At 34.4% G+C, this 18,078-nt stretch overlaps 2 protein-coding genes across 6 annotated transcripts in view; one reads left to right on the forward strand and one right to left on the reverse strand.

Annotated features, from left to right (window-relative positions):
• LOC126742663 (uncharacterized) overlaps window positions 1-18,078 on the reverse strand; it is a 222,033-nt gene that overhangs the window by 191,075 nt on the left and 12,880 nt on the right. The window lies entirely within an intron of this gene.
• The window catches only part of LOC126742655 (uncharacterized), an 83,522-nt gene that overhangs the window by 29,769 nt on the left and 35,675 nt on the right, over window positions 1-18,078 (forward strand). For 3 of the 5 annotated variants that reach the window (XM_050449386.1, XM_050449387.1, XM_050449388.1), the window contains one exon: window positions 4,836-5,306. In XM_050449386.1, coding sequence (XP_050305343.1) covers window positions 4,881-5,306 — 426 coding nt within the window. In that variant the 5' untranslated portion in view covers window positions 4,836-4,880. Of the gene's footprint in view, window positions 1-4,835; window positions 5,307-17,964; window positions 18,063-18,078 lie in introns of all 5 variants that reach the window. The other 2 variants (XM_050449391.1, XM_050449389.1) reach the window with 2 other exon arrangements.

The following is an 18,078-nucleotide window of genomic DNA, read 5'->3' on the forward strand; positions in this document are numbered from 1 at the left end:
CCCCTCTGACGGGCGGTAAGAAGTAATGGATGGTATATGAATATTTGTTATTAATTAGGGAGTATGTGTGCTAAATCTTATTTTGCAACTCGATTCCCTTTTGATAGAAAAAAAATATTTATAAATTCATAAGGGTGAACCACCCCTCTGACGGGCGGTAAGGGGTAATGGATATAATATTAAATATTGTAATTAATTAGGGAGTATGTGTGCTAAATCTCATTTTGCAACTCGATTTCTTTCTGATAGAAAAAAATATTAATAAATTCATAAGGGTGAACCACCCCTCTGACGGGCGGTAAGGGGTAATGGATGGTATATAAAAATTTGTTATTAAATAAGGAGTATGTGTGCTAAATCTTATTTTGCAACTCGATTTCCTTTTGATAGAAAAAAAATATTTATAAATTCATAAGGGTGAACCACCTCTCTGACGGGTGGTAAGGGGTAATGGATGGTATATGAAAATTTGTTATTAATTAGGGAGTATATGTGCTAAATTTTATTTTGTAACTCGATTTCCTTCTTATAGAAAAAAAAATTATTAATAAATTCAAAAGGGTGAACCACCCCTCTGACGGGCGGTAAGGGGTAATGGATAGTATATGAAAATTTGTTATTAATTAGAGAGTATATGTGCTAAATCTTATTTTGCAACTCGATTTCTTTCTAATAGAAAAAAATATTTATAAATTCATAAGGGTGAACCTATATGAGAATTTGTTATTAATTAGGGAGTATGTGTGCCTAATGTTATTGTACAACTCGATCTATTTCTGATAATTTAGTAGATGCGTTGTTAATTAAAATGCATTTATGCATACCCGCCTAACGGGTGCGAAGTGGTTGGGGTTAAAATACTGCCAATCCTTAAAAGATAAAAAGACATTGTATTTTACCTCAGGCAGTAGGTTTGTACATAAAATTTTGGCTGCCAAAAAATAGCTGCTAACTTCACGCAAAATCAAATTGGCTGCTGAAACTTTTGGCTGCCAAAAATTGGCTGCTAACTTCACACCGGTAATCCCTAAAAGGTTCCCTTAGGTCATAAAACAATCAATTTGAAGTGGTTACTTTTAAACGCTTCAAACTTTTAAAGAGCTTATATATAACCCGTAAATTGTCATCAAACTGTCAGGCTCTTAGATCTTAAGCCTTTTTCACAGAAAGATGCACTCATTCAATACTTTTATACCTACTAAGTAAAACAAGCTTATAAAAAGTTACACGGTCAAAATTTAGTTGATACAGTCGAGCTTAATAAAATTGCTGTAGAAGTTGCAGGTTGGGTCTCTAGCTACGTTTACAACATGTGTATCAAATATTTAAGACGTATATATTTAAATAAGTTTGAATTTTTTTTGGATGTTAAATAATAAGGATTTCCATTTGAAGAAATGAGGTCGACCTTCAAATGACCTTGAAAATGAAGTTCAACGTCAAATCCAAGGTCACCGTTGGGTTCCTCGTTAAGACTTACCTAGGGTATGGACCTTTATTTGTTTTCTTTTACCACTGAACTCGCGAGATTTTTAAGAAGTCATTATTTGACCTCTGTTTGACCTCTCGGGATTACTTCAACCTCATACCTCAATACATACCCGGACGTAAAATTTTCCGCTTTTTCAGAATCCGGTGTCAAAATAGGGGTTCCCATTTTAAAAAATCGCTTTGACCTTCAAATAACCTTGAAGCTCAAGGTCAAGTTTAAGGTCACGATCAGATGCACCGATTGATTCCCCAAAACTTTTGTATTTAAAGATTTTTTCTAGCGCCCATATTTCCTAAGATTTTTGGGTGTGTCCATACTTTTGGGACACTCGTCTATGTACTGATGAAACTTTCTTCAACTGACATTTTGATCCTAGAAATAATCCTGCACTAATTTAACCCTCAAAATCAATCCCTGTAAACAGGGCTGTACTAAATAAAAATAGTCATAGTCTATCATTTGATCCATGGACTTAATAGATCCGCGCGTTGTAAACGTAGCTACTGTCGCCGAGAAGTAGTGTATGCGGAGTTTTCCCTATTACCCCTAATACCCAAGACGAGTTTTTCTCTCTCTTTCTCTCTTTCTTTATATCTTTAGTAACCTAGTGAAAGGCCGTAAATACCCTTTTACTCAGGGCCGTTCCTAGGGTATCTGCCGCCCGGGTGCGAAAAAAATTTTGCCGCCCCTCCTTTCCCCACCGAATCCGGCCTTTGATAAACATTTGAAAATAAATAACTTGAAATAATTTAACGTTAAAAAAAAATATTTTAGAAACATAAACATTTTATTTTATATTAAATCATAATTTTATTTACAATTTATTTGTAATGTAATGTATTTACAAATAAGCTGTAATTAAATACATACATACATATTATTTACATACGCAACATGCACTTTATAATATGTATATGTATATATAAAGTTCCTGCACAATAGCAAAGAAACTTGTAATTTCTAAAGATGCTTTTGCAGCGTCATTAACAACTAAATTAAAGCTATGGGCTGCACAAGGCACGTAAAAAGCTCTAGGGTTCAATTCAATAATTTTTTTTGAAAAACAAAAAAGGAAAACTAAAGCATTAGGTAGATTAAAAAAAAGATGATTTGTGTTCATTACGAAATTAGTGGATGAGTGCGACTACTGGCTATTCATAACGCATATAATTTTTTCATTTTTTCCTCAAGTTCAAAATTAATTATTTTTTTTTTAGTTATTATATTATTTGACTCTAAATAAGTCAACATTACTTTTTAAAATAAAATTAATTGTGCCAACAAAAATTTTAAAAATCTCAAGAGTAAAAAAACTTTATGTATCGTCGGAAATATAACTAATAATATTTAGAATGTTATAAAGTAACTTTAATACATTAATTAATAAATAATATTTACATATGTATAATATTTTAAAATAATATGTGTATAATAGTTTTTGAAACAAATTATCAAATTTAAAAAATATTTATTAAAAAAATATTTATTTACTTTTTTTTGGGGCGGCTTCCGCCGCCCCTCTGACATGCCGCCCGGGTGCCCCGCACCTCCTGCACCACCGGGTCGGAACGGCCCTGCTTTTACTCTGAACCCAGTTAAAATCAACCTGAATTGTTGTCGCTAGTTATGAGTTCGGTCGTCGTATGTTGATGCAATAGGTTAAAGTACTTAACCCATTGTGATTAGAGTATAAACACCATTGTTAGTAGTTATTTTAAATTCATAAGGGTGAACCACACCCTGACGGGCGGTAAGGGGTAATGGATAGTATATGAAAATTTGTTATTAATTAGGGAGTATGTGTGCCAAATCTTATTTTGCAACTCGATTTCCTTTTGATAGAAAAAAAATATTAATAAATTCATAAGGGTGAACCACCCCTCTGACGGGCGGTAAGGGGTAATGGATAGTATATGAAAATTTGTTATTAATTAGGGAGTATGTGTGCTAAATCTTATTTTGCAACTCGATTTCTTTCTGATAGAAAAAAATATTTATAAATTCATAAGGGTGAATCACCCCTCTGACGGGCGGTAAGGGGTAATGGATGGTATATGAATATTTGTTATTAAATAGGGAGTATGTGTGCTAAATCTTATTTTGCAACTCGATTTCTTTCTGATAGAAAAAAATATTAATAAATTCATAAGGGTGAACCACTCCTCTGACGGGCGGTAAGGGGTAATGGATGGTATATGAAAATTTGTTATTAAATAAGGAGTATGTGTGCTAAATCTTATTTTGCAACTCGATTTCCTTCTGATAGAAAAAAAATATTTATAAATTCATAAGGGTGAACCACCTCTCTGACGGGTTAACAATTAAAGAGGTGCGTCGACATCATTCTACGTACTTGTGAGATTGGTGTTTTTATTGCTCTTTTGATTTTATGGAGGCTTGTTTTGTTGTTGATATTCCTGTGGTTTCTTTGTTATTGATTTACATGAAACATTTCTTTTAGTTTTATCGGCAGTACTACAAAAGTAACAATAACACAAGACAAATAAATCTCAAAGTATGCAATTGGATGCAACTATACAATTTTTTAACAGTCTCATAGTGTATAGATAGTAACGTCAACGTAAGCGTGGTAACATAATAATTGGACTTAATAAATACTCAAAATAATAAAATCTAAATCTCGAACTTCTATAATCTTCATTTTAAATTTATCACGACGTTATAATTATGTAAACTAAGAAACAACAACTAATCTACAAGCTTATAGACTGGAGGTGTGTGACTTCTGATCAGGCGAGGAGCGCATTAGATCTTGCAGTGTCCTGATAGTAGCGGTTTCCAGATGTTGGGCATATGATAAAAATTTCTTAGTTTTGCGTACTAGAAGTTGCTTCCAAGAATCTTGTTTTTTTTTCATGTTGCTCCTTGCACAATTTCTAATCTGGAAATCTCTCATGTTCGGGTTCACTTCTGATATTCTTTGGTACTGACTTCCAAACGCGAGTTTTCAGTCCATTTATACGAAGATAGATAAAGAAAATTGGTAATATTTAGAAATTACCAGTGGTCCTTAAAATTAAATAATCTTAAATGCAGTTTTTTCGAGAATCCAATTGCCATACTAGCAACTCTCTTTATGACCCCGCAAAAATAAATCCACCTAAGCGTCTAAAAATTCAGTTTTATATTTTAAATTCAGTCTTATATTTGTATGGTTTTGAGCTTATCTTTATCTTCTGTGCACCCAGTACCCGTTTGAAATAATATGTGCATTTTCTGTTTTTTTAAACTAAGCTTTTGTAACAAAAAAAAGTATTTACATTACTTTATTACATTTAAATAATGTTAATAAATATTTAATAAATAATTTTTTATGTTTTAGATTTTTATGTTTCTTGCTAAATGATTTGCGACGAGTAAAAACATTATGTACAAAATGGATACAAGTAAGACTCAAACTCTTGGAACCTTTTTAGAAGTACCGCAAATCAAAGTAAAAGAAGAACTAGAGGACAATATGATTGTAATTAAAGATGACGAGCCACCAAAAAATTTTGAGAGCAGTAAATTTGAAAATGTTACAGCATCTTCTTTAAATACCTCTACTGGCAAAGAGGTGAAAGTTATTTGGCATCAGAAAAAATATACACATCTTGAAGTTGGTCCAGAATATGTTAATAACATTGTTATTTATGGAAAAAAATATCAAGAGCATTATATAGCTTGTTACCAAGGCCTGGAGTACATCCGAAGGTATAATCAGAAAAATGAACGGTGGCTTTGTAATAAATCGTTCGATTGTCCCGCATTGCTTTTTTTGGGAGCAGAAAAAGGAACAAATAAAATTTTCATGGTAAGTATTTTTTTATGGATAAAAATACTTTTTGTTCCAGGCCATTTATATTGATCAAAATCCATAATTTGTTCATTTAAGGAAATATTTTCAAATGATTCATTTAATACTTTCAAAAGTATCAATATAAAATTTTTAAAATTTTAAATATTACATGAATATAATCAGGAGTTAAATTTATACAATGATGTTCTGAAAAGACCTTATTTCTTAAATTAATTTTTAGTTTTCCACATAGTAATGTATCACCACATCCTTGCTATTACCATTCCTTGTAAATATTACGTACTTCTCCCAACGATGCTTTCATTTCTATAATTCATTCGAATAGTATTCGGTATCTTTCTCTGCAAAGTAATTGGTTAAGAAAATAATGCTCTCCTCATTTGAAGGAAGTTTTTGTTTCTGAGCGCAGTTTGCAGCGACATATGGTGAGCAAGAAGGGTGTTCAAGTAGTTCAAAAAGATCTTCGTGTCCAGTAAATTATCAGCGCGAAAACTTTTATACTTATTTATTGCGCGTAGACTGCGTCCTCACAGATTTGTTCATTCAATCCTGTTTTTAGTCTAACGCACTCAATGCGCAGACCGCTTCTTTATACATAAAACGTGATTTAAGATATGACAAACACGTTCTTTGGACAAATTCGTAACCTCTGTATCTCTCTTAATTTAATGCTATTGTCATTTAGTACCATTCGGTGAATTTTAGCGGTGTTATAATCGGTGTCAGTGATAGCTGTTTGGGCTTGTCTATCTTTTGGCAGGTACTCACAAAAATTTTATCAGATTTAGCCGCGCAGTTGTTTGTTCAACTATCATATGAGTGAATACTGTAATGCTTTTGTAAAAATGGAAAAAATCGAGTACTGATTTGTTATTAAATATGTGTTTTTTAAAAGCAATAGGCGTACGCAAGAAAATGCACTGGCTCTATATATACGAAGACCGCTTGATCATGATGAAAATGTAAATACGTTAATTATTCTTCTAGTTTTTGTACTATTTTATTAGTATTCTGTAGTTAAAGTTGATTCGTAGGGTTTAATTAGAGTTCTACTTACATTTGGTTTATTATTTTTATTTATTATTTTTATTGTTATAGTTTCTAGTTTTTAAGTAGTTAATCTTGTTTGAGGGTCCCATTTTGGCCCCAATTTAGGTTATTTAGGACAGCGTTACTCAAAGTGTGCTCCGCGGAGTCCCGATGCTCCGCGCAACCTCCGGCAAAGCTCCGCCAGCAGTCATAATAAATGAATGCAAGTATTAAAGTGGATCCTATAAGAATAAAGTTACCTAAGATAAAACTAAACAACCAAAACGAAACGCCTACTTATAGGTGTTACTGGTATATATACGAAAATTTAAAATATGTATTATTAAGTAAATGCCCGACCTATTACATCGAAATGTTACAGCGTTACTCGTACGCCCCCGGACTATAAGCAATCGAATGACCTCGGTTCGTCGCGCTGTTTCTCGAGCTCGTGCGTCTACACGTACTTCGGAGAAAATCGTCTGGCTCTCCGAAGTTTCTGAGGAATTCGAGATGATTCGATGGTTGCTGGTATAATATAAAGGAGGATTGTTTGGCGCGGAGAATTTATTAATCAAGCAACGTACCGCAAAATTTACTTACACCGCGCTCAGTATTTTATGTTCGCTTTCTTGTTGTTCGTAGTAGTTGTAAAATCTTGTATTTCGGGCGTCAAGAGGATACTATTTGTCATAAAATTGACCAAATCAAATTAGTGTTAAAGAAGAATGGAGCGCTAGCTTGGAGGTGTTGCAAAAAATGTGGTTCGCTTGGATAATTGTTCGTTGGTTCGCGTCAAATTCAAATCAAGGTGATATGACGGCGTCAAGTTCTAGTTTTATAGTTTCAAGTTCAAGTAGTAAAACATCTAATTACACACTCAAGGTAAAAAAATGAAAGTATGATGAATCATACATTAATCTCGGATTTGTTGATTCCAACGGCTCACCTCTTTGTATGTGGTGCAGCAAACTCTTTCCTAATAGTGCAATGACATTTAGAAACTGTACATCTCGACTTCAAAAACAAAAGTAAAGAATTTTTTCTACGTAAAAAAGAACAATTATTGAAAAGCCAAAAAACTATGACGTATGCGACTCAGACTGTGAATGAAAAGGCCACGGAGGCATCGTATTTGGTTAGTTACCGTATTGCCCAAGCAGGAGAAGCGCACACTATCGCTGAAAAGCTAATAAAACCATGTGTGGTAGACATAACAAAATGTATGCTCGACGAAAAATCTGTAAAGCATCTTTATACAGTGCCGCTTTCGAACGATACAGTTACGCGCCGAATTGGGGATATAGCAGCAAACATAAAACAAGAACTGGTTTCACGGCTTCAAAATAACAAATTCGTATTGCAAATGGATGAGTCGACTGATGTTGCTGGACTGGCCATCTTGCTAGTAATTGTGCGATATCCATATAAACATTCACTCGAAGAAGACTTGCTTATGTGCTAATTTCTGCCTACTAACACAACCGGAGAAGAAATTTTTAACACGATTAACATATTTTTTGAAGAAAACCAACTTGATTGAAAAGATTGCATTGATATTTGTACCGATGGAGCCAAGGCAATGACAGGTAGAACACTAGGAGCAATCTCACGAATAAAAATGAAAGCGCCAAATTGTAGTTCCAGCTACTGCATCCTGCATAGTTACTTGCGGTTAAGAAAATGCCACCAAATCTAAAATTGGTTCTTGATGAGTCAGTGAAAATAATTAATTTTGTCAAGTCACATCCACTACAAGCCCGATTGTTCTCAATATTATGTGAAGATTATGGTAGCGATCATAAAACACTATTGCTCCATACTGAAGTGAGATGGTTGTCTCGGGGTAAAACTTTGATAAGGCTTTTTGAATTAAGAACAAAATTAGAAGCTTTTCTTACAAATGTTCCTTTTTATTTAAAAGACCGTTTGTCTTATAAAAGCTGGTTATTTAGACTAGCATTTTTAGCAGACATGTTTGGAAAACTTAACGAATTAAACTTGTCACTACCAGGAAAACAGATAACAGTTTTCAATGCCACCAACAAAATAACTGCCTTTAAAAAAAAAGAAAATTAGATTTTTGGATTACTTGTTTTGGTAAGAGAGAAATCGAAAGCCTTTCATTGCTAAGTCAGTTCCCTAGTCACCATAGTCTTAGTGATACAGAAATATTTCAAAATGTAAGATTTGTTGAATTGGTGCAATATCTCAATGATCTGCAAGGGACTTTTGAATCTTACTTTCCTAAGGAACAGAATACAAAACTGAAAATAAACTCATGGATTCACAACCCTTTTTCATCTAAATTACAGAAGCCTGAAAATATGTAAATTAGATCTATGAATCATGTCTAGATTTAAGATCGGATACAAGCATGGAATCATTCCTAAGGAACAGAATACAAAACTGAAAATAAACTCATGGATTCACAACCCTTTTTCATCTAAATTACAGAAGCCTGAAAATATGTAAATTAGATCTATGAATCATGTCTAGATTTAAGATCGGATACAAGCATGGAATCATTGTTCAAAACAATTTCACTAAATGATTTTTGGTGCAGGGTTCATGATGAATATCCACAACTTGCCACAGAAGCTTTGAATGTTCTTCTGCCGTTCCCAACAACGTATTTATGTGAAGCGGGATTTTCAGCATATACAGCTACAAAAACAAAATACCGCAATAGACTGGATGCCGAACCTATATGAGAATTTAACTTTCTTCTATCAAGCCTGACATTACTCAGTTGATGAGAAATAAATAATAATTTCATGCCTCGCATTAAATGAACTTAGTGTTATCATTTGCTTACTAACTCACTACTTACTGTATCTATCTTTTTTTGTATGATTATTAATAAACAATTCACATAGAACTGCTTTTGCTTTTAGTTTAGAGTTTAGGGTTCCGTTAAAAATTTACTTTTTTAAAAGAGTTCCGTCACGAAAAAAGTTTGAGTAACACTGATTTAGGTTATATTATTGTAAATCCCTGTCGTTTTAATTTTCTAGAATTTCTATACTTACTTGCTTTGACTGTCAGTCCTAAAATTATTGGTCTTTTGGCAAAAACAATTAAGATAATTCTTAATATATCGAAACTGTTTCATCAGGCTTTAAAAAGGACGCGCTTCGTGACATTTCATTCAATTTTACTTGTTTAGTCAGTTTTTACCTTGGAAACAACTAAACGACAGTCAAGGCGAGTTAGGTTAGTGTTTTTGACGTTGACAATAAAAGTGTGTTCCCGAATTTCGTTACAATTGGTGTCAGAAGTAAGGATATTTCGGAGCTCATTTTAGTGGATGCCTTTAACAAGAAGTCAGGCCAAGATGGAGACCGAGAAATTGATGAAGCTGCTATTAAGGAAGTTTGACAAGCAAAAAGTAGAACAGGAAGAACAAGACCGTAAACAAGAAGAACGAGACAGAACCAAGATGACTTATTAAATTTAAAAGATAATCTTAAAGAGCAGGTCGAATGAGACAAGAGAAAACAAGAGGAACGAGTTTTACAACTTAGAGAAGATCTGGAGATGTGTCAGAAAAAATTAATGACTAACTTTGAAGCAACAGTGGAAGAAGAATTGGGGCAAGTACAAAAAAGATCCAAGAACTAGAGATGAAAGTAAAACGGACTCCTCTTCATCTCGATCCTGGAATGCAAACAATGATGAAAGTGAAGAGAATGATGCCACTGAAGTTCGACGGCAAAGAAGCATGGAGTACCTACTTGAACCAATTTGAGGCCACTGCTAGGAGAAATCGCTGGGATAACGAAGAAAATGCAATCAATCTTAAGCTATGCCTTAGAGGAAAAGCTACAAAAATATTAAGAATGGTGCCATCTGAGGATCAGCTCAATTTCGACGTACTGGTCGTACCTTAGAGATGCGATACGGTGAAGCCTATCTACAACAAGTGTACCAGGCTCAATTGAAATCTAGAAGACAACAACCCGAGGAAGGACTCTAACAGTTTGAGGCCGATGTTGCTTGATTAGTAACTCTGGCTTACCCGTCAGCCCCAACAGAGTTCCGAGAAAAAAATTCTATAAATTGTTTTATTGACGGAGTTCGAGATCCAGATACTAACCACGCTCTAAGGATGGCTCATCATAAAAGTATTTTGGAAGCTTTGGCCCATGGACTAGAGTATGAGGCAGCTTTTCAAGCAACTAGAAGGCAGATACGAATAAGACAAATCAGAACTTCGGAAAGTGATCTCGAAGACCGCCTAAAGAACATTGAGTCATTATTAGCAAGGAAACCTAAAAGACCATTCCAATGCTGGAATTGCAATGAGGAGGGGCATCCTAAACGTCAATGCCCCAAGCCTTTGAGAGACCCAAGGAACCAGGAAAACTACAACTAGTCAGCTTTATGGGGCGCAAGCTGGCTGAGTGCTACCAAGCCCTACGTATAAGACTAAACCAGCTGCCCCATCCTGGAGAGAGCTTGGTAGTACCGGGAAAAATATGCGGCCGTGAGTGAGATGGTGGTGGATATAGGATCAAGTCATACTATCGTAAAGCCGAACATCGTAGCTTACTGTAGGCTTTCAGCACCACCCAATTTAATTCTGGAGTCTGCGGATGCAAAAACGATACTGATTCTTGGATTGCATGAAGCTATAGTCACATTGGCTTAACAACATTCCAACAGCCAGTACTAGTGGCAGAAATTATGGATGATGTCATATTAGGATTGGATGTGAAGAATGCTCAGCAGTTTAAAATGGATGTATATAACTGGATATTGACGACGAGAAATAGTACGAGTCGAAGAGATTTTTATGCACCACGTATATGAAGATAAAGTAAATACCAAAGTCGTTAAGTTATTCAAGGATATTACCATACCAGCAAATTCAGAGGTGGTGGTTAATGCTACAACTGGAGAAAAAGAGGGAGAAACTGCTTTGATTGAGCTTATGGAAAAATGCAAACTATATGGTCAAGGAATTTTTCCAGCCAAGATGTTATCTACGCAAGAGAAAACTTCTGTTTTTGTTCGAATGGTAAATTTAAAAGGATATGATCAACACCATTGGCAAAAGAGCCAACAGAGAACATTGGCTCTGAAGTAGTGGCAGTCATGAAAAATGCTGATAAAAGTCCTTATTCAAACAGACCTTTTCCTATATGTTTACAAAACCTATTTGAAGAATCTTCTGCCAATTTAATTATAGACCAGTGTAGTAATTGCGACGTCTTCTTGAAGAAAATCAAGATGTGTTTTCTTTGCACGATAATGACCTGGGAAGAACTGGTTTGGTGCATCATCGAATTAACACTGAAGACAATGCTCCGATTAAACAAGCACTTTGGAGGATTCCGATAGCAAAACAAGGAGAAGTTTCCTTAATGCTTCAAGAAATGAGGACACAAGGAGTAATAGAACCTTCCCAGAGTCCTTGGACATCTCCAGTTGTGCTAGTAAAAAAAAGGATACATCCACCAGATTTTGTGTATCGACGAGTGAATAACATTACCAAGAAAGACAGTTATCCCCTACCAAGAATTGATGACACCCTGGATACGCTATCAGGTTCACAATGGTTCTCAACAATTGATCTAAAGAGTGGATATTGGCAGGTTAAGATGCACCCAGGAGATAAGGAAAAGACCGCATTCTCGACTGGAACAGGACTTTGGCAATTTACAGTCATGCCCTTTGGACTCTGCAATGCTCTAGCTCCCTTTGAGAGACTTATGGAAACAGTGTTACGTGGAATGACTTAAGAATCATGTTTAGTTTATCTGGATGACGTCATCATACGGGGAAAAACATTTGAAGATCATTTAAAAAATATTCAAAAGGAAGCTAAGCTCCGAGAGGCCAACTTGAAGCTAAGTCCTAAAAAATTTTGCTTATTTCAAAAAGAATTTCGATACCTTGGCCATGTAATCGAAAATCGAATCGAAAATTGGCCACGACCCACTGACAAACATCAGTTAAGAAGCTTTCTGGGCCTTTTTACCTTGTGGCTTCAACGATTACAAAAGTATCACTTTACAATAGAACATAGGAAATGCGAATATCACCAAAATGTCGATGATTTATCGAGAAGAGCCTGTATTGAAACATATCAACATTGTGTTAAAAAGAAATTAAAACAGCATCCAGAGATATTTACTTGTAATCGTATTGTGCTTCACAGTTCTAAAGAGTGGGATGTAGCTAGTTTAATCCAGGATTAGTGTGATGACCCAGTATTTGGTCTTATTTACGAACTGAAATCTCGGATAAATCTCCAGAACTAAAAGCTTATTGGTCTCAATGGAATTCATTGGTTATAAAAGATGGATTATTAAAAAGAGTCTGGGAGAGCGTAGATGGAAAAGAAAAGACATATCTGACAGTCCTTCCTCAAAAACGGGTTACAGAAGTTCTTGAAGCTGTTTTCATTGCGGTGTCGGCAGAGGACATTTTGGAGTTAGTAAGACTTTGGCAAAAGTGAGAGAACGGTTTTACTGGCTGAACAGTCATGAAGATGTTGAGCGCTGGTGCCGACAGTGTGAGCAGTGTGAAAGATGATGCAGCATCTTGTTGGTGCACCCTTTGAATGAATTGCCATAGACGTAGCAGGGCCCTTTCCTACTAGTAGCTCCAGAAACCGATATGCTCTTGTTGCTATGGATTACTTTAGTAAGTGGCCCGAGGTTTATCCAATTCCAAACCAAGAAGCAACGACAGTAGCTGAAGTGCTGTTCCAGAACTGGATTTGTCGATTTAGTGTACCAAGAGAGATATATTCAGACCAAGGGAGGAACTTTGAGTCACAAATATTCCAACAAGTATGCCAGTTGCTGGGAATCAATAAGACCCTTACAGCACCTCTACACCCTCAGTCTGATGGAATGGTTGAAAGATTTAATCGCACATTTGAAACCCTTTTGATGATGGTGGTAAACTCTAAGCAAACCGACTATACTTGGGTTACCGAACAGATGGAGTGGTTACGTGATCGTTCTGCGCCGGAGGTGTGGCCTAGAGCCTCGATAGGGTTCATGACTTGGGTTTTTATTTAATTTTATTATTTCATAACCATAGACCTACTCTGATTTTTACATTTTGTGTACCAATGAATTTTTTTATTCATATTTAATTATTAGAGATTGAAATTTGTAAAAATCAAAGTAGGCCTATGGTTATGAAATACGATATTCGGGCATAATTTTCATTCTTTTCGGTAAACCCCAATATATTTACGTAACTTTGCATAACAAAATACTTAAAAGGGATTATTACATCATTATCTGGCACAACCTCAAAATCGGTTTGGACCCATTTTACAGGCGACCGTATTATATTTTAAAAAAAGCTGCTTACAAAGCAAAGTTGTACGGTAAAATAATTTAAAATAAGTAGGCATAATTCTCCTCGTCTAAATCTGCCAAGGTTGCATCGATGGGCGGGCCTATATTTCGCGCACATCATTTACCCCATCTGTTCGGTAATCCGACTATAGGATACCTGTATGCAACCATTCCTATTAGCATATCGTTCTTCTATCGAACTGGAAATATAATAATAATAAATCGTCTTTATTTAACGAACTCTGCAAATTACAGTATTTGCCTGAACAGGCGAACCTGAACCTGAACAAGCTACTATTTATCTCTTAGCCTATCCAGTTAAAAAAAAACAAAAATGAATACTACTACAAAGTAAAACATATGTTCCATCAGCTAAGTAACAATTAAATAAATTAACCGAGAACAACCAATCATTACTGTTCTAAGAATATATCTTTATAGAATCTTCGATAACAATAAATAGTAAAATGAAAATGAAGCCTGAAACGATTAAATAGAATCACAGCTTGATAGGTAAAAGAACGTTTTATACATTGATGAAGTGTGACGTAGTATTGAAAGTATATACCTTATATTACGACTATGAACCTCAGTTCTGTAAATCATCTTTTCACACAAAGACACAGGTGTGCGTGTTTTAAATAGGCGATACAAAAATACTAATAAATACCACTTAAATATATTCACAATTTTTAGCCATTTAAGTTGAAGTATGGCTTGAGATACATGGTCGTATTTACTAAGATTGTTAATAAAATGACAACATGTATTTTCGATACGCTGCAAGCGATTTTGCGTTATTCTATCTAGACATGGGTAATACACAATTATACAATAATTAATGATAGACATAACCAAGGATTCAGAAAGTTTTTTCTTGTTTTGTAATTTAAAATACTTTTATTTGCATAGATCATTTGCAAGCTTAAATAACATTTTTGTATTAACATATTGCAGTGATCCCTAAATCTGAGAGATGTGTCAACAATGAATCCCAAAATTTTTACGTGATTTGAAAAAGTGAGAGTAGTATTATTAAGCGTAATATTAAGTGTATTTTCTATGTTATGCCGTTGAATGCGACCCGCAAACAATAGAACTTTAGTTTTAATAGGGTTTATCTGCAAATTATGTTCACTGGAGAAATTCATTATCGGCTCCAAATCAAAATTAATGGAGTCTGCTGCATGCTGAACATTATGTGGATTGAATGTGAAAAACCTGAGTATCGTCCGCATACATGTAGACGTTTGAGTTTAAAGCTACGTTAGGAAGATCAAAGGTATACATTAGGAACAAAAGTGGCCCCAAGATAGATCACTACGGTATCCCGGAAACTATTATTTTTGATTCAGAATATTAATTTTGTACCTGTACTCGCTGCGACCGTCTCCATAAATACGATTTAAAAAATGATAAGACGGAGTCATCACAACCAAAATAAAATAACTTGGTTGACCATGTACTATTCTTTCCAAGATTTTAGAGACAAGAGGCAAAAGACTTATGGGCCGTAGGTATTGAACATTTTTGGGATTAGGAACTTTGGAAATTGGGCAGACTATAGATTCGCAGCATGGTCTAGGAAAATAACCAATTTCCAGGCAAGTGTTTACAATGTGAGTAATATGATTAATAAGATGTGGCAAACATAACCGCAACATATGAAGAAAAATTCCATCATTTCCAGTTGCATTGGATTTAATATTATCAATGACTCTAGAAACAGTAATCTGGTCCACCAGGGCAAAATGAAAGGTGTGATCTGACTTATTGAAAATGCTTATGAAATAGTCATTAATTGTACTGGGCTGACCTAGCTCAATTCGTAGTTCCGATTTTGTTTTTGTTTTAATATTTAAGTTACCTAAACCCTTACAAAGCTTTTTCTTATTAGTTTTGACAGCTTCCAACTGGTGAAGATACGCCGCTTTATTACGCTTGATGGATGCAAGGGCAAAATTACGCCTATCCCTGTAAAGACTCCAATTTTCAGGTCTCTTACATTGCTTATATTTCGTAAGTGCTCTATCCCTTTCATTAAGAATTGATTTTAAGTTATCTGTTAGCTATGGGGCTAGCTTCTTACTAACTCTAATTTGTTTAAGTGGGGCATGTATGTTAAATAAGAAACTTATGTTGTACTATTTTGCAAGAATAAAACCTTTTCATTTATATCCTCAATATAAAATAAGTGGTCCCAACCAATATTTTGCAAATCAGTTTCAACATTAATTAAATTAAAATTCTTAAAACAACGGAAACTAATAATTTTTGGCTTCGGTTTTTCCATTTTTATATCTAAAGTACAGAATGACATATAGTTATGGTCACTTATATTTGCAATTATAGTGCCACTATTGTGACAAATATTTCTGCAACTTATAAAAATTAGATCAAGACATGCTGATGAGTTAGTGTTACGTGTAGGCTCATTTATAAATTGAATGAATCCGTGAGCATCTAGAACATTGAATGATGAATTTGGCTTAAGCATGTCAATATTAAAGACATCCATTATAATTGAAAAGTCATAAAAAGTAAGCAAGTTAGGAATGTATTCACCAAAAAATTCCAAAATGTTAGAAACCCTTGTGTGGGGAGGACGATAAATCATAATAAATGCTACACTAGAGATATTTAGTTTTAGTTTTAAAAAAATAAACTCAAAACTTACATCGATCTCGATGTTGACAATCTCACAGGGAATGACGGACCTCACATAAACCCCCACACCACCACCTATCCTGTTAACTCAATCTTTCCTATAAAATGAATAGCCGGGTAATGATACATTATTGGATGTGCTGGATTTAACCAAGTCTCTGATACTCCTATAATATCATATAAAGTCCAGTTCAGAGATCTATTAGAATCTTTGATGTGCCGCGAATAGTCCGTGTGCCGGTGTTGCTTGTATTGTCACATGGCATGCATGTTTAAATCGCAAAATTTTATGTGATAAGAGTCATAAAGTAATATTCTAAGCTATATTTAATCATTCCATTAAATAAATAAATGTTTTAAACATATTTTTTAGATTTATACATATGAATCGTAAAATTTTACTTCAGACGTCCACGTACTATTTTGTTAGACGTCTGACCTCAGTCCCAGCCACTCGAGCGTGAAAAGTTGCACAAGTCCGGCCTTAAAATTTATTTGTATTTAAAAGTTTATTATTCCGGATTTTTGGGTTTACTTTTAGCAAGATAAAATTTAATTTAAAGATAAGATTTAACTACGTAAAATCATCTTAACCAAAAATTTTAATTTAATAAGTTTAGTTTTTAGCGCAATCAGTGGGGTGTTTATAATAAGTGATGAGAGATTAAGCGGTACAAATTACTTAGGCCCATTTATTCTGTGGATTAAGGCATTAAATATTTACTTTTTGACACAAAAGGGTAAAATGTTTTGGTTTGTCTTATAATGAATCTTATAATAAATTTTATATATTTCCTTTTTTTGGGTATTGAAATTAATTTTTATTTGGTGATTATTATTAACAGGGATTTTGGTCCAATAACTATTTTAAAGGCGATAGACCCATCCTTAAAGATTGAAATAATACAAAAATAGCCCAAAAATTTATTTGGGTACGGCCCCGTAATCCTCAAAATCTGTGGAATAGAGAGAGATACACAATCACTTGCACAGCCTAACATAGGAATCGCCAGAACGCAGATGTTTTATCTTTGTTTAATAGACTGGCTAAAAAAGGGTGAAAAGTCTGTGAATGCTGGAAGTGTTTAAAATATTTTGTAAGATGCTTGGATTTTAGTCTGCGGTCAATTTTTTGATATTATTTTCTTGTGATATTATTTTCTTTCTAAAAATGGAAATTTTTCGAAAGAAAAATATAAATACTGTAAAACTGATTTCATAGATAAACTATATAAAATATTGCCATTTAAACATGTGTATCATTCGACAATAAATACGACATAGGCGCACGGACTAGTTAGTGCGGCATCTGCGACACAGCAAATATTCTAATAGATCTCTGAACTGGACTTTACATCAGTTACTAAATTATTAAGCTCTGCAATGCTAGGCAAAATAGATCTAACATTTGTATTGGCAATATTTAACAAATAAGGCGCATTCTTAACCATTTAAAAAACCAGAAATCAACAGTTATAATTAATTTTAGATCTTAGTTTCCAACGATAACCTATATATACCAGACAATCCTTGTTATAAGCGTAATGATCGATTGGTGATTTATGCCTATTTTGCTTGTTTAGTCTAACACAATTTATACAACTCTTCTCAGTGGCCTTACACTCTTTCAGATTATAGTCCTTACTACATTTGGAACAGATATCCTTGCGCTCCCTACCGTCCCTACTTATGTGGCCGTATCCACAGCAACGGTAGCACTTAATAACAAGTAATTAGTTTTCAAT

Source organism: Anthonomus grandis, chromosome 12 (genome assembly GCF_022605725.1).
Source record: "Anthonomus grandis grandis chromosome 12, icAntGran1.3, whole genome shotgun sequence".
In the NCBI taxonomy this organism is placed as follows: domain Eukaryota; kingdom Metazoa; phylum Arthropoda; class Insecta; order Coleoptera; family Curculionidae; genus Anthonomus; species Anthonomus grandis.